Below are 22,543 nucleotides of genomic sequence, written 5' to 3'. Positions count from 1 at the left end.
TATGGATGATGTGCGCCCTCGGGTTGTCACGCCAGTGCGGATGCGTGGAATGAAGCTTTAAGTAGGTTTGCCCGGGGGGGGGGGGGGGGGGGGGGTATATGTTTGTGCGTGAGTGGATGAAGCCTATCCGTCTGTACCTATTTTTGTGCCCATGTCGTATTATTACAGTATATGAGAAATGGCGAATGGACAATTCATCCAATGGAAATTGACATCACAATGTCGTCCATCTTCAAATCACTTGGGCTGCAATTTGGGAGCAATTTGAATCTTTCATACCACTTGACGGTTCATTTGCTTTTCTTTTAGCATTTGAACGTTCATCTGTAACAAATCTGGTATAGCTCATTGTAATGCATATTCATTTGCAATATTGAGGAGGACGGGGGCGAAATAAATCGCAATTCGATTATCTTTCAATTCAATTCATTCTCGTACGAAGTGGCGCGCACGGCGCGTCCTCCCAAATGTGTTGAAAGCCGAGCGCAGCATTGCAGGGAATGGGCGCAAGTGCGAGCAGGAGGGAAACTGGAGGGCGAGCAGGGAGCGGACGCCCCGGACATGAAAGTCAGCCGTAATGGAGATAATAGGCACAGGATGGACCAATGCGGCCCAGTCAATTAATGGGCCCTCCTTGACACAAAGTCCATTTGTTAGTTTTGAAACGTTGTGACAGTTAATTACTGGGCCTCGGCTGCAGTGGAGCGCTCCACTTAGGCGGCCTCGGGAAAGAAGAAGAAAAAAAACAACATTTGCTGGTGTGTCGGGTGACAGAGGAGACAGCTTCCAACGCTGTGGTTTAAGTGTGTAGGCGGCGGGGAATCATCGGCGTGGAGGTCGCTGGACGGCCTTTTTTGAATGCCTGGAGGCGTATCTGCACAAACCTGTCTGTCTGCACTTTTTCCAACGACTAATTAGCTTTGGCGGACACACCTTGGAGTGTTTTTTCCCCCAGCCGGATTTTAGATCGAACCCGATGCAGGACTTTCAACACCAAGCTGTGCAATTCAAAGCACCGCCACAGCCAAATAGTCTGTATTCTCACTTTCAAGGACACTTTTATTTCATCACAATCAAGTCCCTATAACAAGTTTTATATCTCAAATATTCCCCCAAAACAATGCGGTTATTTGAATGTTGCATTTTTCCTTAAATTTGCAGGAGATTAATGATTCATTCATTCCTACTGAAAGGCATATATTCTTTATCCTTTGCAAAGGACTGTCACTTGGCCCGATATTAGCTCTTTTCTAATCGGCAAAAAAACTGCCCTTTTATTTATTACTTTTTTGAGAACATGAACACATCACAATATAAAACAAAGATTCAAATAGCCCCCCCCCCAAAAAAAAATGGGTCCATTTTGATCTCCTTTATGAAGCTAAATGAATACTAAAGGGAAAAATGGTGTAAAATAGTCAAGTTTTTAACCTGTAATTCATATCTTTATTTTTGAAAACGGGTATTTTACTCATTATGTTGTTTTTGTCAGAATTTTATTCTGCCAATGATCTCAAAGAAATCCATACGGGTGGGGCGCTAAACATGACTGCATCTTACTGAGTCTTTTACTAGTGAAACTCTTTGCTTGTGTCTCCACAATTGTAGTATATGCTGCCCCCGGTGGCCAAGGCGCGCACACCAAAAGGGCGGCAAAACGCTTTGTGTGACTTTGCGACAGCAGAAAGCGGCGAGTTTCACGTTGTGTGGACAGAATTAAAGAAGGAACTTCACTTATTATTCATCAGGCCCTTCAGATCTCAAACGCCGCCGAGCATCCTCCGCTTCCTCCTCCTCCATGTTGAAGGAGAACAAAACAGGTGAGAATACCAATGAGACCTTCTCCGAAATTGTTACATGAGGAGAAATAAAATAGCTTGTACTAATCTGTTGCTTCGGGATTCTACTAACAAAACTATTGATCTATAAAGAACGAGGTTTGAATAAGTCAAACGTGGCATATAAGGTTTATTATAAGAACGCAACAGGGGCTCGCTAACGAAAATTGCTGCTGTTTGGCAAATACTTGGAATTTCAATCGTGAACTCTAATTAAAAACAAAAAGGTGCTCCACGGTGACTCATAAAGAGTCGAACTAAAAATGTTGCTCTAACATTCGAAGTTGTGGAATCCGGAATTGTAGGCTGAGTGCAACGTGGAAGAGACTTGAGTGTGATATTTTGAAGGCTTGGGTTCAGCAGCTGGCATGGCCACCTATTCGGTCCCCAAAGAACCAAGTTCACATCGATTGCAGGCTTGCCGTGAATCGGAACTGGTTGCTTGTCTCCTGGATCAAATCACAGCTTGTCATCTCTTTTGCCCGCTTTCATTTTTGGACATGAGCGACCCGACGCGTGAATTCGGTCGGCACCGTTTGGGCGTCAATGAAGGCAAAGTTGCAGTTCGCTAAAAGTGCCGTCGATGGTTTAATGCGCACACGCATTTGTAAACACTCTTCAAATGTGTCACGTGTTGCCAATCAATGACTCCGTTTTTATTTTGCCTGCTTCCCGTTTGGCTTCAATGGCATTGGTCAAGTTTCCTCTTTCGATTGCGAGGGCACTTTGCCGTTTTTGCTACACGATGACGATGTTTCGCTCCGGTTACTGTAAAGTCTTCCCACGGTTGATGGCTGATCCGGACTGTGAAAAGTACAATCTAATAAAAGCATAGGAGCTGATTTCAAAGAGCTGACTATTGAATTGCAAAGCACGAACGTCTTCTTCTGTTTTTTCTTCTTGCTGGGTTTGCCGCTTTCCGGGTCATTCTGTGATAAGCGCGCTTGTCGCTCGGCGAGCTTATTATTTAGCATCGTGAAGGCGATGATTTATGACTTGGCACAAACGTGTTTGTTAGGACAGTGTTTAGCCTAGGGCGCTGGTGTCAAACTCAAGGCGCGGGGGCCAGATGCGGCCCGCCACATCATTTTATGTGTCTGTGTCAACTTTCATCATCCTTGTTGAAATCTGTACCAACATTCCAAACTCTCATATGTAATACATGATTTTTTAATATTTTTGTTATTATTATCTTTTTACAGTATCTTGAACAGTAACTGAACAAACTATTGTCCTTGACTTCTGATTTCAAAACCACTAATCCATCAATTTGTCATCGATAATACTAAGAGTAGTTAAATAATTCAAATAAAAATGTTAAACATTTGCATAGTCCGCATTTAGAAGCTTAATGGCAGAGGAAATGACGGACTTTGAGTAACGGTTAGTTTTCCTTTGCACGTCTGCCCGAAGGCATAAGAGAGAATTCCTTACATAGAACATGATCTTGTTGGCTAATCATTCTTTTTGCTTTTTTAGATACTTGGTCCTCCCAAATTGTGTCCATGTTCCTCTGGTGAGCTCCAACAATTTTGAAGCAAACTTTAACAATGATATTTAAGCTATTTTTGTCTTTCACAGAAAATGTTAAAAGCCTCTCAATAAATATGTGATCACAATTTGTAAAGATTGTGTTCTAAATGTCTAAATGCTTTGCTGTTGTTTGGTCCGATTACATTTCTTATGGTTCTAAGACACTGAAGCAGGAAGTAGTTTGAGGGAATTTGAACTATTTTGGGATTGGTTTATCCTATGCATCGCTATGGCAACTGTGTTATTGACTTGGGTGACTAAAATGTACGCTATAGGAGCTTTACCAGTCTATGTCCTTTTGAACAGGGGTGGTAAATCCAAATCCAGAAAGTCAAAAACCTGCCACACTTTGGCTTTAGAGCCTGATGTTAGCTAGCTAGCTAGCTAGCTCCCATGGTGCTCGTTTACCTGCTAGGGAGCTAGCTAGCTAGCTAGCTAACATCAGGCTCTAAAGCCAAAGTGTGGCAGGGTTTTGACTTTCTGGACCTGAGTTTGCCACCTCTGCCTTTGAAGGTACCAGCCCGATGAAAAGCCCCCGTAACCAAAAAGTGCAATCGACACTAATGTGGCCCTAAACTCATGCTTTTCACTCGCCTTCTTCCAGTTGGGAGTTCGACTGTAATTCGGATTCTGGAAGCTCCGCAAAGTAGAATTGCCGCCATTCAGATGAGGTCAGTTGAGGTTTTCCCGGCACATTTCAGCAGAGTCGCACAGTATTTCATCCAGTCGGTCCTGCGACTGCCTCGGGATGCCTTGAAGATCTGGACGTGTGCTCACCCAGAAAAGGGACAATTAAATAATACTCTGCATTAGTGGATCTCATAGCGTGCATTTGGGACGTGTCAGTTGAAGGCGATACGATGACGGATGCGCAGCGAGCGGGTTCGAGGTAATGAGTCGGGCAGCCCCGAGCCCCAGCGGCAGAAAGCCGTAAAGTGGGAGATGGATCGTTTTTTAATACGTCCACAGCAACCTCTTGTTAAGGCCCCACGTCCTCCTTCAGCCTGCGGGACAGCGGTACCTCCTCAAACCCAAACTCGTGCCCTCTAACAAGTTGTGGCGAAAGGAAGTCACGAAAGTCGGATCATCAATACGCGTCAATGCAATTGCTCCACTTTTGAATCGCTTTTACTCACAGTAAGTAATGGAATCAAAACAATACGTACGAGAACTATTGCCAACGGGCATGTCTTTTTATCGTGAGTGTAAAAATGTAGCTTGAGTCCGTTTCGCTTGATACCAACAAACAATGCAAAACACGAAGCAGAACCAAAGAAAACGGGGAGGGACGGAAATGGATTTCCATTCGTTTCAATGATGTTAAGTCGAGCCGCATGACATTGACTGCGACCGGAGACACATTTCTCCTGACGGCTTACGTCCGCATTGTGAGGGTCAAGAAAACAAAGGTCAAGCAAGCATCGCAGGTCTACGACTGGAACCCGTTATCAAGCACTTTTCTCTCTAATGCCGCACCCGTGCACAGAAATGTCAGCGGTGAAGTGGTAATGTTGTTTTTCGCCCTCGTTGGCGCTGACATTTACAAATATTTGCGAAGGCGAGGGCTTTCCGCCCCAGGGTGTCGCGGGGATCGCCGCGAGCGTCCGCGCCATTGTTTGCGATTGCAATTGCTAACTTGATAGCCGGGGACGAGATTAGACTCGGGGCTGAATGTTTCAAAGGAAAGCGGAATCCGTTCCCAGCGCGGAGCCGCCGTACTCTGCCGTTCGCCGTTGGTGGCTCGACTGCAAAGCATCCTGGGAGGGAGCGACAAGACAAATCCCATTCGGACCGGCACCGGGTTTGTCTGTTTTGAGAGGAGCAAAATGACACGGCGGGGTAATCTATTCCTTTATTTGCAGCACTTTGTCAACTTTTCAGACTTTGCGGCTCATTCCGGGTTCATGTCTTGTCGAGACCATTTCACAGACTCAAGGATATGAAAAAGCGAGTCAAAAGTAGTTCTCGCTCCTTTGAATGTACGATTGGTTTGGGGAAACCCTGCGGAAAATAAATGTATTTATTTTGGGGTGTCATTTGAACCCTTATGATACAATCCAAGGTTGGCAATACTTTATAAAAGGATTTTTTTGGGGTTTTTTATTGCTTGAAAATGGCGGCAGCACTTTCTGTCCTTCAAGCTCCAAGGAACGAATCCCTTAAGACTAATTAGAGGATTCCAAGGCTCCAAACAAAACGTTCTGAAAAGCCATTGACCCCCGAAGATACCATCTCATCTGATCAATCCACAACCAGGGACAAAAGCATAAGAAGGAAATTGCATCAACAAACGATGATAGCATTCAGCAATACTTTAACACCAATCTTGCCGGAATGTTGATAGTTTGCGGGGCTACGAAAGAGGAGACAAATATCAATTAAATGCATTAGAAGGCCAATCACAAGTAAGCAAGACATCGAGCGCATTTTCCGTTAAGCGCTGATGCAAACTGTGGCCTCGCGAGGTCCCGGCTCATCGATTCTGCAGCCCCAAGACGGCACGTGCTCGATACGCACGCTGTCCAGCGCGGGGAAGCGCCTGAATCCATTTCAGATAGAAATCCTGTGTGATTTCTCACGTGCGCTTGCTATCGAAGAAAAAGTGCACGGTCCGGTCGGCCGTGGAACGAAAGGAGCCGTGACTGGGCTTGTTGAGCTCGCGATTCGGTTCCTGATCAAAGGTTGACTTGAAACTCATATTTTGTGACATGGATTCGAAACTACCAACCAATACGTATATTGTCTTCATATTATTACTTGAGTAGATTTACTTTACTTCTTGTGAAGTAGCCAACTGGAGCAGTTGAAATTTGACATTCATGTCGCTTTTCTTGTGGAAAGAGAATTTTTTTTCTCCCTCTAATTTATTTATGCTGTGAAGGAGGGACACGTTTGGACGGACAGACAATATTCTTATTGATCCCGCTAGCGACGTTGTTGACGGACGACACCCAGGTCACATCTCAAGTGAAGCAGCCGCAACAGCACTCGGATGTCTGTACAGTTGAAGGACAAAAATTGGAATAATAATAATAATAATAAGCATTCACATGATAACATCTTACAAGAACAAAGATATGAATTGTAAGCAGAACATTTGACTGTTTTACACTTGAGTATTTCTTTAACTTTAAAACAAAGAAAAATGGTTTGATCTTTTTGTATTTTTTCCGGAGGGGCGGGGCTTGAGGAATGTTTGATTGTATGTCCTAAACTGTACAAAGAGCTAATATCGAGCAAATTGGCTGGCTGATTAATAAAAAAAATTCACAAATTGACACCATTAATCTGTCCCCACGCGGCCTTTTATTCATTTTTTTACTCATTATGAACCAATATCAAGTGTTGACTGTCTGACTGACTGCGTGAGCCGTGCAGCATTATGTTGCCTCAAGATTGAAAGTCTGGATTTTTCTCAGATAATAAGTGCAAAAATAGTTTGGTTGGAAAAAAGTCCGTTTGGATGGTTTGTGCCAAGGAAGCACAATGGCCACCCAGACGCTGGACGAGCATCTTTAGCTCCATTTCTTACACTTTTACAAGTTTGGGCTCATCGCTCTTCACTTTGCGACTTTGCGGCTTTGCGGCTTTGACACCACGAGAATCCAATTAGTGACCGCGTGCGTCTGATTGGAAAGTTGTGAGCGGCGACTCCAGAACAAATCCGAGCTTGGCTGCAGCTAAACTCAAACACTTTACGAGTGTGTTCGTTCCACTCGTTAAAATCGTTCATCTGCTTCATCGCCATTAAACCGCTTTTAATGCTTGATTTGAATCATTCAATGAGCGATTGAAATGTCACGCCCGTTCTGTTCTTTCTTGACAATGGAGGGAACGTCTTCCTTTTGTTTCCACAATACTCAAAATATGTAGCTTTAACAGTTACATTTCATTTCCTGTTCCCGCTTTCCTGCTTGTGCAGCACATAATTCATACGTTGAATGTTGGGCCCAAACGATGAATCGGCTGGGGGGGACGAAGAAACTGAAATCTTTTTGGAATGAATTAAAGAGGCGAATATTAATGCTATTTGTATTTTAGATGGAAAAGAGCAAAGAGACGCTGCGGTTGATCAAGAATTCCAAAAGCAAACTCATACGACGTCATCGCACGGCGCCGTCACTTCCTGGTCTTCTTCCTCTTTTAAATGACTGGTGGATCACGTCTCTTAATGATGTATAGCGCCACCTACAGCGGCGGCGTCTCCTCTCAATATTCGCCAAAGAAGAACAGATGGAAACGGGCAGAAGTCGCATGTCCGTTTTGCGCTTACACAATTCCAAACAATTGGATGGAAACCTGACTACTGTCTTCTTTGGTATTTCCTTTTTCTGTCTTATACTGCCCCTTGGTGGCCAGGATGTCCAAACCAGAAGGATTGCGCCCATTGAATTATCATGATGCAACTAATTGCTGGATGGAACTAATTAACAGCAATCCCATTCATTTGAATGGAGAACGATGATTTGAGATTTGAGGGTTCTTCGCCTTCCCATTCAATTGAATTTGTTAGACAAGACACGAGATACTCTCTAGTCAAGTAAAACTACATTTATACGTGATCAGATAGAGTCGTTGCTGGGGAGGAAACAATGATACATTTAATTACGATTCAGTGTGCGTTTCTTCAATGTGCTATCATCGCAACATTCGCGCTTATCTTGCTCATGCAACGTGCAGATAAGATGAAGTGTTCTGGCGGGAACAGCAAACTCATGTCTTTTTTCCCTCCTTCCTGCCTGCCTGCCTGCAAGCTATTGTGGCTGTGCCTTGAAAGAGGTTATTAGCAACAGAAATTTTGCAACGGTCGCTGACCTGTCAAAATGTTTGTAAATAGACCTCCTGGAAAAATGCCATTTTCTTTCCATTTACGAGCGAGCTTTGAGCATCGAAATGAGTCTTTTCTGTGTTTTTATCTTCTCTCTGACATGTCGACACGCTTCAGCAATTCGCTCATTTGTCTTGCTTATGACTAAATATGATTTTTGTCGACGCCCACCACTAAAGAGCTCGACTATATTGCCATGTGAAGTCCAACCTCTTCAGTAACGTTTTGGGGAAAATGTCATGTCATGCATGACCACCAAATATGATTAAACCGAGGCGCTCTCCTCGTTCTCTTCGTCCTTCCTCGTCCTCCTCGTCCTCCTCGTCCTTCCTCCATTAAAAGTTGACTGTTTCCATAGAGACGCAACCGCTGCGAGACGTGTTCTGCTCTGCTCAGCTAACGAGTCGTCCAACCCCCAAAAATTCAACATTAGATTCTCTCATTCCGCTGTTGACCGGTTTCAACCATCAAAAATAGATTTTATTGCATTAACACTGCGTAAATATCGTAGAAAAAAAAAATACTGATGTGATGAATCATTTAAAATGTATAACATTAAAGTTGAACCTAAAAAAAAAAAATACAAGCAAATAGTACTCAGGCAATGATTCTTTGGGGTACCACTAGAGGGAGCCCACTTACCCGCACTTCACTATTTTCACTTTTCACACTATACAGTAGCTGTTTGGATGAAATGAAGGCGAAACACGTGATCGGGCACTTTGTACACGATGGTTGAATCAGCAGATGCTAACCTGCGTCAAGCTAGCACACGCAAAATGTGGGGGAAATAATCCGTTTGGATTGTTTGTGCTGCTCGATTGTAATAGATGTTACTGACACCGTTGAATTGAATAACTTACCAAAAGCATCAAGAAGACTTTTTACATCAGCAGATGCTAAGTTGCTAGCGTACCTTCAGTAAAAAGCGCTGCAAGATGTGATGGAAGCTGTTAACTCGGACGGCATTTCGACCACGCATAAAGTCGGAAAGCTTTTGTACGATCTCGTTTGCAAGCGGTCATCGGCGTATGCGACGGAAAATTGGCGGGTAAACGCGATTACGCCCGTTGCAAGTAATAGGCTTCCGAACACCACAGGGGGGCGTGTTCGGGGAATAGTCACGTGACATCGTCTCCATATGAGCTTTTGTTTTGTGAGTTTTTTGATACCGTGATAATGATCGTATCGTGACGTTACATCCCTGTAATAAAATCAAAATAGCTTGTAAAAATATTTAAAAATGAAATATAATGATTTGTAAACAATAAAGATCGGTCAAAATGAAGTGCTTTACATTTTGAACAAAGTCATTTTTTGGGGAATGTATGTACTGTCGTTTTGGGTTCTATTCATTTAGTGTAAAGGAGGTTATTGATTTAAAAATCAGTACTTATTCAACATTCAAATGAATTATAATTTCACTTCAATCAAGCCTTAAAAATCAAACGCGGCTTTTGAGCACAAAAGTTTGCACCCTTTCTCCAATTCCTTTTTGAAGTGTGACTTTTTTTCCCGTTGACAGCTTCACAGAGGTTTGTTCCGTCTTCTTGGCACTTCTTTTCTAAAGGACTGCAGTTGATTCATGAACCGTCGAAAGGGCCGATGTGGCACACAATTAAAAAAATAAAATAATTGAAGCCATCTCAAAAAGGTTTTGAGATCACAGCGATGGTCCGAAGGCGTACGTGGCGGGCGCAGGCCTTTTGTCGCTTGCCATCCATGACATGAAATTGTGAGTGGAAGCTGACACTTGAATGTTTGAGTTATGAATCATTGCGGGCAAGATGTCTGGAGGAGACGACTGCACCGATTGGACTCGGATTGCTAGTTTTTATGTAAAGGAGCTCCCCGAACCGGCGCCCGCGGAGGACGCATTCTGTCGAGTTCCACTCTGGTGAAAAATGTGTTTTGCTCTTGTGGCGGTTTTGTGGCGAAAGCTAACAGCGGGCCTGTCAAATTATTAACGTCACGGCAAGTAATCACATCATACGAGCAATGTCGGGCAAAAAAAGGGGTTTCAAGTGTAACGAAAGGTGTGGTGTTCCACAGGGTTCAATTCTGGGACCTCATCTGTTTTCACTGTATCTGCTGCCCCTGGATTCCATTTTAAGAAAACAATGATGCAGAAGTGGCAAATCCAGGTCCAGAAAGTCAAAACGCTGCCACAGTTTGGCTTTAGTCCCTGATACTAGCTAGCTAGCCTCCTGGCAGGTAAACGAGCGCCATGGGAACTAGCTAGCTAGCGAGCTAGCACCAAACCGTGGCATGTTTTTTACTTTCCAGGCTTGGATTTGCTACCTCTGCAGTGGTGGTTGTTGAAAAAAACAAAAAAACTATGAATATTAGTGCTGTCAAAGTTAAAGCGTTAACGGATTGACTAATCACAGAAAATGATGGCATTAATCATAAATTAACGCAGATGAATCGCACTATTAATTTTGACCATAAACTATCCTGTAGCGCGACAGCGGATGGCTACGTTTAAGCTAGCACAAATTGTGTTTAAGCAATAAACATATTTACATACATTCAAGTCGCGCATTTAATAAATGTTTGTGTATCACATTTAGGATATTTGTTCATGTCAAAATATTGCGGTCATTTTTTTCCATTTTAAATGATGCAAGTAATTAGAAAAAGAGGATGAGCGTGTGCAGTGGATCAAAAATGTCCTCGTAACATTAAAAACACAAATTTGACGGGGAAAAGATGGTGATGAAAAAGCCTTTTTTTTATTAAGCGATTAATCGTGATCAATCAAAATTGTAGGATGTGCTTAATCCGGTAAAAAGATGTCATCGTTTGAGCGCTCTAATGAATATAGAGTTGAGTTGCGTGATGGGAGTCGGCTCATCGTCGAGCTCTGCAGAAGCCTGATAACCATCCCAGTCTTTACAATCGGCGGTGTTGGAGGACATAAACATATCAAACCTGCCCAAGGAGCAGGATTGGGGAAGCCTGATTCTGAATGATTCCGTTAGGCCGGTTGTTATTTACTATGCACCGTTAATACTGGCACCGTGACTTGTGAGTTTCAAATCAATTCCTACGAATATATTTGCAAACAGCATAGTTAGTTGGAACTACTGGTATAAAGGAAGTCGTCAATACTGTATTGTGATTTCATGGTTTCAGAATCTGCTCAAAGCAGAAAGCTCAACAAAGCAAAGCAGTTGCACTTTCGCTGCCCATTTGCATGTCCAAGCGAAAGCGCAGAGATCGTGCGGTGCGGAAACGTGCGGGACCTCCCACCATTTGGACCTCAAGTCCGGAAAACCACAAGGCTTGATTTTTCTGCATAATGCTAAAGTCGTTAGATAATAGAAATCGATCAAACACGCGCGCGCAGGACGCAATCGGGTTTTGAGTTTGTGCACTGCGTTGTTGTGTGCTGGCAAAAACACAAGAGCTACCAAGTATGCCGCTTTTGCGCCGCACGTGAACGGAAATAAGCGGTGCGGTTGAACGTCTGCGGTTATTTAATGCCGATGTTGAAAAAGCAGGCTCAAGGGCCGGCTGATTGCCGCAACCCTAACCACGTCCGGCATCTGTGAAGGAGGAGCAGTCCAGGTATTTGCAAAAACATTCCTTTATTATAAATAAATCTCCTTTTGGTATAAAAAGCGGCATGCGTCACCCATGGTGCGGTACACGTTCACAACCCAGTTAGCCAAGACAGTGGGAGGAAACACACTCATCTCAGTATGCAAGGACGATTCATCGACAACGGTGAGACAAGAATGAAAAAATTGCCACAACCACAAAAATACTTACGATTAGAGAAGAACAACAAACAAATGTTTTGAGTCCCATCAACGGATCTCTTTTGAAAGAACTTTTCTGGCCCGTACGCATACAAGGTCGACATGGTTTCTCGGTACACTTTTTTCATCCATTTGGTGGCTTCGTCTTGGTCCAGTCAAGGCGCCTTTGTCACGTTGTCCTTGATGTTCTTCCGTCTTAAAGAGGCGAGGCGTCGGCGTGCCGTTTGTGGTCCCGCGTCCCGTGTGAAATGATACAAAATGTCTCATGCTTGGATTCCGCCCGTCGCTCCGGTCGAGTTATTCTCTTTTGTCTCGGGATGCACTTCAGATGGCGTGATTGCTGTAGCTGACGTATGTTGTTTTAGTGGAGGAAGCTGCGCGGCACAAAAACCAGGCTTTTAGCAACAAGTGGCGAAGAAGAAGAAGACATGTAAAATGGCGGCGTGGAGAAGAAAAGGCGTTCTCTTACTCACTGTTGGTCTCCATGCTCTCACACAACTCGGTCTTCACTTCGCCGTTGGGCCGCTCGCCTCCCTTCTGCGTCAGCTTCCCCGAAATGGCGGCGGCGGTCACGATGGCCTGCGTCGACATCCGTCACGTTTCCCAAATGATTGCGTTGCGACGCGTCGACGTGCAAACTTGAACTTTACCTTGAAGCTGCGTTTGCGTTTGGGCACGTTCTGCTCGGGGTGGAAGAGGATGACGTAGACCTTGGGCACGTACAGCATCCCCAGCGAGACCGACGCCGACAGACTCAGCGAGATCGTCAGCGTGGTGGTTTGGATGTACATCTGCAAAAGACGGGACAAAAGATGGATGACCTCGCCGCGGAAGGCGCTCCCGCGCGTTTCGCGGCCGTCACCTTTCTTGATACGTGCTGGTGTCATTTCAAGAAGACGAGACTTTTCTGTCGTTTTTTCTCTCCTACCGTTACGACGGCGCGATTGTCAAGCTGAAGGTCGTCCATGCGTGGCAGTGGAGACGAGAGCCTTCTCATGGCGGCCGATTTCACACAAGCGACTCTCGCGACTGCATTTGGACCGATTTGGCAAGACCCGCAAGAATATGGCCTTCTCTTGATATTCGTGCTCAACAACTCGCTTGAATTCAAGCAATTTTGCAAAGACAAATATTTCCACTCAAATGTCAAAGATGGCAACTTGGAGAAAAGGATCGGTTTTGGTTGTTGCTGCACACAAGCACGCGGGTGGGGGAGGGGGGGGGGGGGCTATCCGGGGAGTCCCCGCCGTGCGTGCCACAACATTGACAAGATGTGGTGGAAAGCAGATCATGGACAACTTGGTCCCTCAAGGTCCAAAGCAGCGTTTCCACCTGCAGACTCCACATCGTATTCTCACGAGCCGTCAGCTCGTTGGCTGATATCAGCGGAGTCAAATTGCCGCCGCCGCCGCCGACTTGATTACACGCGAGTGTTTTAATTGCCGTCTCGAGAGGAGTCGCTGTCTTTTGTGCGGATGATAAAAAAGTGCTTGGGATGATTTAACCTTGTTATTTTTTAATTAGCACTCCGACTGAAGCCTCCAAAGCAGACTTTATTACAATTCTCGGCGCAATCACGACGGAACACGAGACGCTGCTCATTCAGAAAATGTCCCAAAAAAGAAAGAAGGAAAACAATGACAACAACATTTTGCTGTTTTGTTTCCTGCCGCTGAATTTCATTTCATGCAATCGAATGTGTCTCGTCCCTGCGCAGAACAACGGCGGGAAAATGGGAGCGAGAAGATGCCGTCTTACTTCATCCGCGCTCTGGCTTTACGGCGGTTGCGTTACCATGGCGACGCCTTCCCGAGAATATTCAAGTCAGGCGATTGCATCAAATCCAATTCCCGTCAAAATGTGTGAGGTGACGTCAGACGAGTGCAAAAACGGCGCCTTGAGATAAGCGCCACCCGTTTCCGCTTCCACCATTTTGTTTTGTTTTTGTTGGCAGATAATGAAACATTCAAGCTGACAATTACGTTTGTATTTGATGAAGTTTCCTATTTTAATAAGAAACACGAGCGCCGGGCTAATGGTACAAAACGGGAAAGTTCATGCAATTATTATTCAAATTTTAAAATGAACTAATTCAGGTCATAGTTCATTATTTACATTTTTTTTTAAACTAAGTTCATTGGTCCAAAAATGAACGCGTTACATCGTTTTTTGTTTTTTTTAAACGTATACATTAAATATATCATAATAGGACATTAGTAGCAAAGTCATATAAGAATACTGTACACTAAAATAAATCATGCATGACAATTTGAAAATTTAAAATCACAAAACACAAAGATCGGTTCCTGCGCATGTTGGCCTCTTAGGGGCAGTGTGGTGCCGTGCACGCATGGAATACAATGAGATGGAAGAAAGTCACATTTGAGCTCTGTTAATACAAATTGTTTTTACAACTTCTGAAAAAAACAACAACCTTAGAGCAGTGTTTCCAAAGTGTTTGTGTGTGTGTGAATAGCCATTATTTGAAGGAATTGATGCTAATTTCTTGTTAGCATTTGAATGGGAGCCGCCATTGACTTAAACATTAGCGCTAGCGATGTTTTATAAACAGAACGTGTTTTGTATTTAAACATACGATGTGTATTTCTTCGTCTTGTGTGTTACTCTTAAGGGTGGCAGAATCACACGCGCTCCGCGTTGGCTACGCAAGCAACACGCAGCGCCGCTATGAGTGGTTGCATCGGGCAAGCTAGCATCACATTTTGATGACGTATGTGCTTTGCGGCGCTGGGATGTCAGATAACGGCATTTCCCGCCTAATTAATTGATCTGGTTTTTCCAACAAGAGAAAACCTGGCAACCGGACGTGGCAAATCCGGTCCAGAAAGTAAAAACGCTGCCCCAGGTGCTCGTTAGCTAGCTCCCACGGTGCTTGTTTACCTTCTCGCTAGCTAGCTAGCTAGCTAGCACCTGGACTAAAGCCAAGCTGTGGCAGGGTTTTTATTTCCTGGACTTGGATTTGCCACCTCTGCTCGCAACCTGGAGAAGAAATGAACTGCGTTCAAAGCCGTTTGTTTACCCCACAATCTGCTCGTTGACAGAAATGTTCATAAACGTACATACGAACGAGTTCAGCGACAACACTGCGGGTACGATATATTCTACATCATCAAGACAAACATGACTTGAAGAGATCTACTTTTCTTGTTTTTTTTAGGGTCGGGTGGTTTGGCTGACTTAATCGATATTTGAACACGAGTCAAATGTGCAAATTTCAACATCTCACTGTTACTCCTTATTTTTCAGACCAAGGTTGGCGGACGCAAAGGCGGAGCGCTCCAACGCACGCCATCTTGCTTGAATACGCGAGATCACGCTCGCCCCTCGTGACTTGCCTTCCGTCAGCGGCTGCTAGAACTCACGAGCTGACAAAGCGGTGACGCAACCGACAGCCGCCTCCCCCTGAGCCAAAGTCAACCGAGACGGTTCGGGAACACATGAAATGAGGCGGGAAAAACTCCCAGCCATCTCTTGCGTCAACCGCCTTTCACTCCCTTTTCACTCTTTGCATCATTTAGCATGAAGCTAATCCGCTTAGCGAGCCGCAACATCACGCCGGAACTTGACGAGCGTTTCCATTGCCGTAGCGGGACCGAGCCTCTTTGTGGATGTACTTGAAAGAAACCTCGTATTCGCCTACTAGCGCCCGCGACGGGGCCGCTCGTCATTTCAATCACCGAGCAACGAGACATTCCGGAGATTTGATTTGAATTCGTTTTGTGGAATGCTCATGACGGGAGCCATTTTCATCCGATTTATCTTCGAGAAGCTGCTAATAGGATTCGCTCTCGTCACCTTCGCAGCCGTTTTTAGCAAGCGCTTGCTTGACTGAGTCTGAGCTCGTTGCTCGTATGCATACATACGCGTACGTATATATATATATATGTATCACCTCGGCTCCGCACTTGAGCCTTTTCTCTCACGTTTCATTTGTCGCCCTGCGCTCTCCTTGCCTCCGTCCTCTCGTCCCGTCTCCAGACGACGGCTCTTCTCGCCGCTCTCACGCCTCCTCTGGCCATTTCTTCAACTTGTATATTTTCTCAACTCTTCTTTTCGCGTCCTCATTTCAAGACTCGCAGCAGTTGGAAAATAACATGCAAACGACGTGGCGCTCATCACCAGACAGCCTTTTACGCACAAAAGCCACGCGCTGAAATTCTTAATCATTTTTCTTGTGTAAAATCCATGAAAAGTGGACACAAGTACGAGCGCTTCATCCAGAATCAAGCAAGAAAAAGTCACGTCCAAAAGAATTTCGCCGCAAAGTCACGTGGATACGAACCAACAGTAATGTCGTAATGTAAGTCATCTTGTAAGTAATTAATGCTAGTTTTGTTAGCATGCGTATGGCATTACGTGTTAGCATTAAGCTAAAGAGACATTAGTTCATGAGGTTGACAGTAAACGTAGTGCATTGACGCCTTCGGTTTCATGATTGCTGTCATGTCTGTTATTCGTCAAAACGCGTTTAATTCCGCACTAAATCCGATTAATCGAGCGCAGACGCGTTCTGTCATCGGCGTTGCGACAAGCTCGAGCGGGAAACGAGAGGCCGTGACGAGAACGTGATGAGAACGTTGATGATCATGTCAGCCCACCTGAGCGTACAGTAACTCTCCTCATTAATTACCCCCCATTACTTGTTTATTCCGTTCCTGTTTCCCTCTCAAGCAGCCTGATGCTTCGCATTGGACGCAATATTCCAATTAGAAAAGACACATAAAAGCGGACACTGGCTGGATATCTCAATGACGCACAGCACGCCGTCGCACAAAAACACACATGAAGTTGCTCGCTCTAATTAGGCGAGTAAACGACCAGAAAGCAAATGCAACACTCTAGCGGAGGTACACACTCACGTGTGAGCGCGCGCACGCACGCACACGCACGCACACACACACACACACACCGCCATGGCGCCGCGGTGCGTATGAATGACACCCGCGCAGCAAAATCTATGCAAGGTCATGACCTCGTTAGGTCAAATGGAGATTGGATCAGCAGAAAGAGAACCTCGCTGAATATTCATGAGGACGCTGGCGTCTGATTGGCTAAGCGTCTCCAAGCTTCATTTACGTTGAACGCAGATCATCGAGGTCGTGACGCATAAAAAGTTGAACGAGCTCAAATGTGATGCTGGTACCGTATACTACCCCGGAGTTCTGTTGCGGTTCGTAAACACACACCATTCAAAAGTGACGTTGGAGGAAGCAGACGACGGCGGCCAACCAGCAACGGGCGTGAAACCAGTCCACCAATCAGGAGCGAGGGTTCGCACGCTCAAAATGGCAGACAAGATGACTGAAACAGCAGAGCGTTTGTATTGATTGATTGATATTTAATTGTATTTTTTAATTTCTTTTTGAAAAGTATTTTGTATATCTGTTGTATTGTCATTTGAGTCGATCAGCGGACGTCCTTCGTATTTGCTAACTGTGGCCGTGTGAGCCCTTTAAGACTCTTAAGTTGGACTTGACAGTTTCCATTAAAAGATAAAAAGTACAACATGTTTACGCTATCGATATAACGCGCAGTTTCAACATTGATTTCATTCATTTTTGGCGAATGCCATTTTGAGAAAAAGCACACATTGTCAAACAATGTTAAGCACGATTTGAAGAACCGATTTGCATGGAAGAACTTTCAGCAAGAACTCGCTGTCCCACATGAGCGCTTAGACAGCGTTGTTTCGATGTCAGCACCGGCGGCGGCGGCGGCGGCGGCCTCTGAAGAAAAATGCAACCGCGGTAGAGTGGAAAAGGGAAAAATAATAAAAAAATAATAAAGGCATGAGTGACAGTCCAAAGTAGGGAAACATTTTACCCGCCGGCTCTTCTTCTGTCGGAGTGGGAGGGAAGTCGTGCAGCTTCAGCGGACTCGAAGGTACTGAAGCGGTTTTGGAGCGCAAGATGACAAAATGGCCCGTTGACATTTGGCGAGAGAGCAGCTCCAGCCACGAGAAGTCCCGTTGGCATTTTTGTACATTTTGGAAACACTCGATTTTGAGACGCACTGGAACTCAGCCAGCCGCACTTCGCTTTGCGTAATCGGGAACAACTCGATTGCCGGCCATCTATTTGAGAAGCGCCTCTCGGCGAGGGAGCCCGCGCAATCGTTCCGCGGCAGCGACCGGTGGAAATCCAGAACTATAAAAGGGCTCGTTCCAAAATGCAATAACGTTGTCAAATGCGCAGAGGAGGCTTCGGCCGAAGCCCGGAAACGCAACGTGACCGCGAACCTGTCGCTGCATTGTTGATAAGGAAGGCACCCAAAAGTATTGGGACGCCTGCTTTTTTCTTTCCACGTACAGGAAAGAAAACAAAGCAAAAGGACAAGTTCTTTGATACAAAGGACCAAAACTGGCAACGTTACAAAAGAAATAAAAATGGACCTAAGAAATATCATTCAAAATACAGATAAATGGAAATAAAATCTATAAATAGAATGAAATAGCAATCAATCAATAAAAAGGCTGAAAGAGCCACTTAGGACCGCCCCCTCGTCGTCTGCAGCATGAAATAGCAAAACCGCGTACCCTCTCCGCCGACTGCGACGTTCCAAAGAAGATGGGAATGAAGGCCAGCCAGATGATGCAGGTGGTGTACATGGTGAAGCCGATGGGCTTGGCCTCGTTGAAGGTCTCGGGCACGCCGCGCGTCTTGATGGCGTACACCGTGCACGTGACCATCAGCAGGATGGAGTAGCCCAAGGAGCAGATGAGCGACAGGTCCGAGATGTCGCACTTGAGGACCCCGCGCGCCGCCCTGGGGTCCTGGGTCCGCTGCTCGCCGTAGTCCACCACCGTGTGCGGCGGGTCCACGGCGAACCACACGAACACGCCCAGCAGCTGGACCGAGATGAGGGAGAAGGTGATGACCAGCTGGGAGGCCGGCGAGATGAACCTGCGGCCGGAGGTCGAGAAAGGTCACGGTCAAAAAAAATCATGCCAAAAAGAAAAGTTGCTCTGAGCATCTCGAAACATCTTCACGGCAAACTAAGACGTCTTTGGAGCTAGCTGAAGAAGTTAGCATCAACTTAGCTACGTAAGGACGCTCGTGTTATCTTCCAATCCAAGTCCAGAAAGTCAAAACCCTGCCACCCTTTGGCTTTAGCCCCTGATGCTAGCTAGCTAGCTCCCTAGCAAGTAAACCAGCACCATGGGAGCTAGCTAGGTAGCAGGTAAATGAGCACTGCCAAGGCGCGATCTGAGAGGTCGGCCATCTTGTCTCGCTAATCCGCGGCAACTACACTAAGGACAAAAAAAAGCAAAACATCTAAGCACGTACAATCGGCGGTACGCTTTGGAAACGATATACAACACGTCTACTGATGTTGTCTTGCTTGCGATAGATTCATTCACACAGTCGAATAGGAAACAAAGTCAACGCTAACGTCATCATGATCTACCAATTGTACGTACAGGAATGACTTGTAGGTTTTGTCCTCGTGCATTTGCCGTAGGTTCGCGCCTCAGATCGTGCATGGGGTCACAGATAGCGCCTCGACAAGCGCCATGGGAGCTGGCTAGGGAGCTAGCTAGCAAGGTAGCATCAGCGGCTCAAGCCAAACTTTGGCTGTTTTTTTTTTACTTTCTGGACTTGGATTGGCCACCTGTGCTCCTCATCTTGATCGTCGCCGCCTCCAAAACTGGTCCCGTTGAAGCGCGTGAAGGATTTGAAATGGATCTTTGGTGACGCCAGTCCTGGAATGCTTCAGGCTGTCATTTAGCGATTAGCGGTAGCACAAGTATTGCATGCTTGCGCAACCGTCAACCGTCAGTTCAAGGAAAGCGACGGCCTCCAACCGGAGCCATTAAAATCCCACATCAACATTTCAGTTGAGACGGCGTGCCAGGAGCGTCTCCCGCGTCAACGTCACGACGAGGTGAGCGCCAGTTCAGGCCGGAGAAATAACGTATGAGCAACACATAATGATGACGAACGCCTCGAGGCGACGGCCGCTTGCGAGCGAGGCTCATCGCAAAGCACCAATGGCGGCCACCGGGACGCGCCGGGGCGCGGAACCTCACCTGGGCGCCGTCACCGACTTCTTGCCCTGCTCGAAGATGCGGTGGATCCGGTTGGTCTTGGTGAGGAGCGCCGCGTAGCTGAAGCACATGCCCAAGCCCAGGAAGATCCTGCGGAAGGAGCACACGCCCACGTCCGGCGCGGCGATCATCAGGAAGGTGATGGCGTAGCACAAGAAGATCCCCGTTAGCAGGACGTAGCTCATCTCGCGGCCCGACGCCCGCACGATGGGCGTGTCGTTGTAGCGCACGAAGGTGACCATGACCAAGGACGTGGCCACGATGCCCAGCATGGACAGGAAGACCGGGACCACCGCCCACGGCGAGTCCCACTCCAGCTTGACGATGGGGATGGACGCGCAACCCGTGCGGTTGCCGTCCGGTCGCATTTCGTACGGACACAGCTCGCACGTCAACTCGGAAGCCTGCCGACAACAACAAGAAGGCGTCATTCAACGGTGACGTTAGGAATCCACCGCATGCAAAATGCTCGTCTCTTATTTGGGGATCAGAGAAGTTATTGCTCGGTTGACGTCATTGGGACCGATTAGGAAGAGGAGCAACTTTGGAATAACCTTCCAATGACGCGAACTCGTCACAGTCAACAAGTCATTAGTAAGCCATCGACGAATAGTTTGTCAATGTTTGAAATAGTTATAGATCATGAATATACAGCGAACAAGTCATTTAGAGCTCAATAACTAATTGATAATGACAACATTATAAAAACAAACACTTAAGTTATTCATAACTCATTGATTACCAGTTTACTAATGAAGTGTTGACAAAAGTGTCGGCAGAGAATCTCCGCGTGTGACAATCTGCTCCTTTGAGTGACTTGTTTCAAGTTGCCACCTGATTTTCCCTCCGCCTGCTTTCTCGTAGCGCGCGCGTTCTGTCATGGCGCCATTCCCGATTCCACCGCTCCCAAATCGACAGTAAATGTGTCAGCGCATTATTGATCCGCTTGCCGCCGCCGCGCGTGTCCACAAAATGAGTATCGATCGTCCCCGCTGACAATCGGCAGCCCGGCCGCCGTTCGGCTTTGATGTTTGATCGTCCTTTGGCCGAACCCCAACGAAGCAACGTATGCTTGCTTACGGCTTCTCGCTTGACCTTCAAATGAAAGCTGCGCGTGACCTTCCCGTGCGCACCTGGTAGTGGTAGCCCTCGCAACGCTCGCAGTGCCAGCAGCACGGGACCCCCTTCACCACCTTCTTCCTCTCTCCGGCGCGGCACGGAAGGCTGCACACGGACGCCGGCAGCGACGGCGCACCCGTCTTCCAGCGCATGGCCTCCACCTGCGGGCGGCCAAAAGGGACGCAAATTCAAAACTGCACCCTACAGCTTGAAGATTGGATTCAGTGTTTCTTTCCTGCACCACTAGAGGGAGCCAACGTAGCGAAGTCATTCAAGTCGCATTTCAAAACTAGACAAAGTGCAATTTCTGGAGAAATTGCATGCGAATGCTGAATGCTAAGATTTAGCGCCGATCGCAACTTTATGGCCGATTCCCGATCTTTGAAAAAGTCTGACCTGCCGATCCCCATTTTTTCCATAACAAGCAGAATTTACCTTCAATGTTCCAGTTTTGTTTTAGTGGAAACATTGAACGATTGCTGTGAAATAATACAAACGGGTTGTTTTAACTGCACATGAAAATCAAAATGAAAAGCCAAATCATCATCTCAGCAGAAGAGGCAGATGAGATCGGTGGAAAAGATCGGTTTATTTTTAAGGCATCTGCTGATCACCGATCCCCCAAAATTAAAGAAATCGGTGCACCCCTAATTTAGATGCATGTGGAATGCTTTATTATAATAATAATGACATTAGTAAAAAATGCATGTTTAAGTTGCTGAATTCAGAAAATGGAAGTTTGGATCGCTACTGCCACCTGCGGCCCAAAAAAAGAGACTGCACACGCTCACCTTCTTCAAATACACAATGTGCACATGACGTCACGTTCGCAGACAGGAAATTCAAACTGCTGGAAATATTGATATATAGAAAACACTTGAAATGACCTTTAGTAAAATGGATGTCAAATTATTGGATGAAATGTATTCAGAAAAGGAAAAGTAGGAATCGAACCTTGACCTTCCAAAATGCGAGGCATTTGCTTTAACGGCTGCACTGGATGTTAACTTCTGTCATGACTATTTCAGAAATGGGATTTTAAAAAAAGTGCTGAAATTTGAACGATGTCAATGGCAATAATAACAACAACTTTGTCTTTCGTCTCAAGAAGTTGCTTATTTCCTCGATATTGTGATGATTTTTTCATTTCTTATTTCTTGAGAGAACGCAAGCAATACACAACTCGGCAGCTAAGATTGTTATTGCAATCCTGTCAGAGCTTTTAATTGGCGCAAGGATAAAGTATGAACGCATTGTTTAATAACACACGGCGGCAATTTATGGCAAATGATTTTGCGGCCCTCCAACCTGCTCAGACCCGTTTTGAGAGCGACGATTAAAATGCAAAGAACAAAAAACAAGAACGGCTTCTAAATGACATCTTTGAAGT

At 45.8% G+C, this 22,543-nt stretch overlaps 1 protein-coding gene across 2 annotated transcripts in view; it reads right to left on the bottom strand.

Moving 5' to 3' along the window:
* Positions 1-11,775: 11,775 nt before the first annotated feature.
* grm8a (glutamate receptor, metabotropic 8a) overlaps positions 11,776-22,543 on the bottom strand; it is a 135,406-nt gene continuing 124,638 nt past the window's right edge. The window contains exons 9-14 of one of the 2 annotated variants that reach the window (XM_086058246.1): positions 21,168-21,314; positions 20,017-20,438; positions 18,523-18,889; positions 12,617-12,757; positions 12,436-12,545; positions 11,776-12,340 (exon numbers count right to left, since the gene is read on the bottom strand). In XM_086058246.1, the coding sequence (XP_085914372.1) occupies positions 12,328-12,340; positions 12,436-12,545; positions 12,617-12,757; positions 18,523-18,889; positions 20,017-20,438; positions 21,168-21,314 (1,200 nt within the window). In that variant the 3' untranslated portion in view covers positions 11,776-12,327. The remainder of the gene's footprint in view (positions 12,341-12,435; positions 12,546-12,616; positions 12,758-18,522; positions 18,890-20,016; positions 20,439-21,167; positions 21,315-22,543) is intronic. The other variant, XM_086058245.1, reaches the window with a different exon arrangement.

The sequence above is a fragment of the Leptonotus elevatus genome, chromosome 17 (genome assembly GCF_054856555.1).
Source record: "Leptonotus elevatus isolate MCC_2025b chromosome 17, RoL_Lele_1.0, whole genome shotgun sequence".
NCBI classification, from domain to species: domain Eukaryota; kingdom Metazoa; phylum Chordata; class Actinopteri; order Syngnathiformes; family Syngnathidae; genus Leptonotus; species Leptonotus elevatus.
The sequence above is the reverse complement of the archived record's forward strand: the minus strand, read 5'-3'. Positions and strand labels throughout refer to the sequence as shown.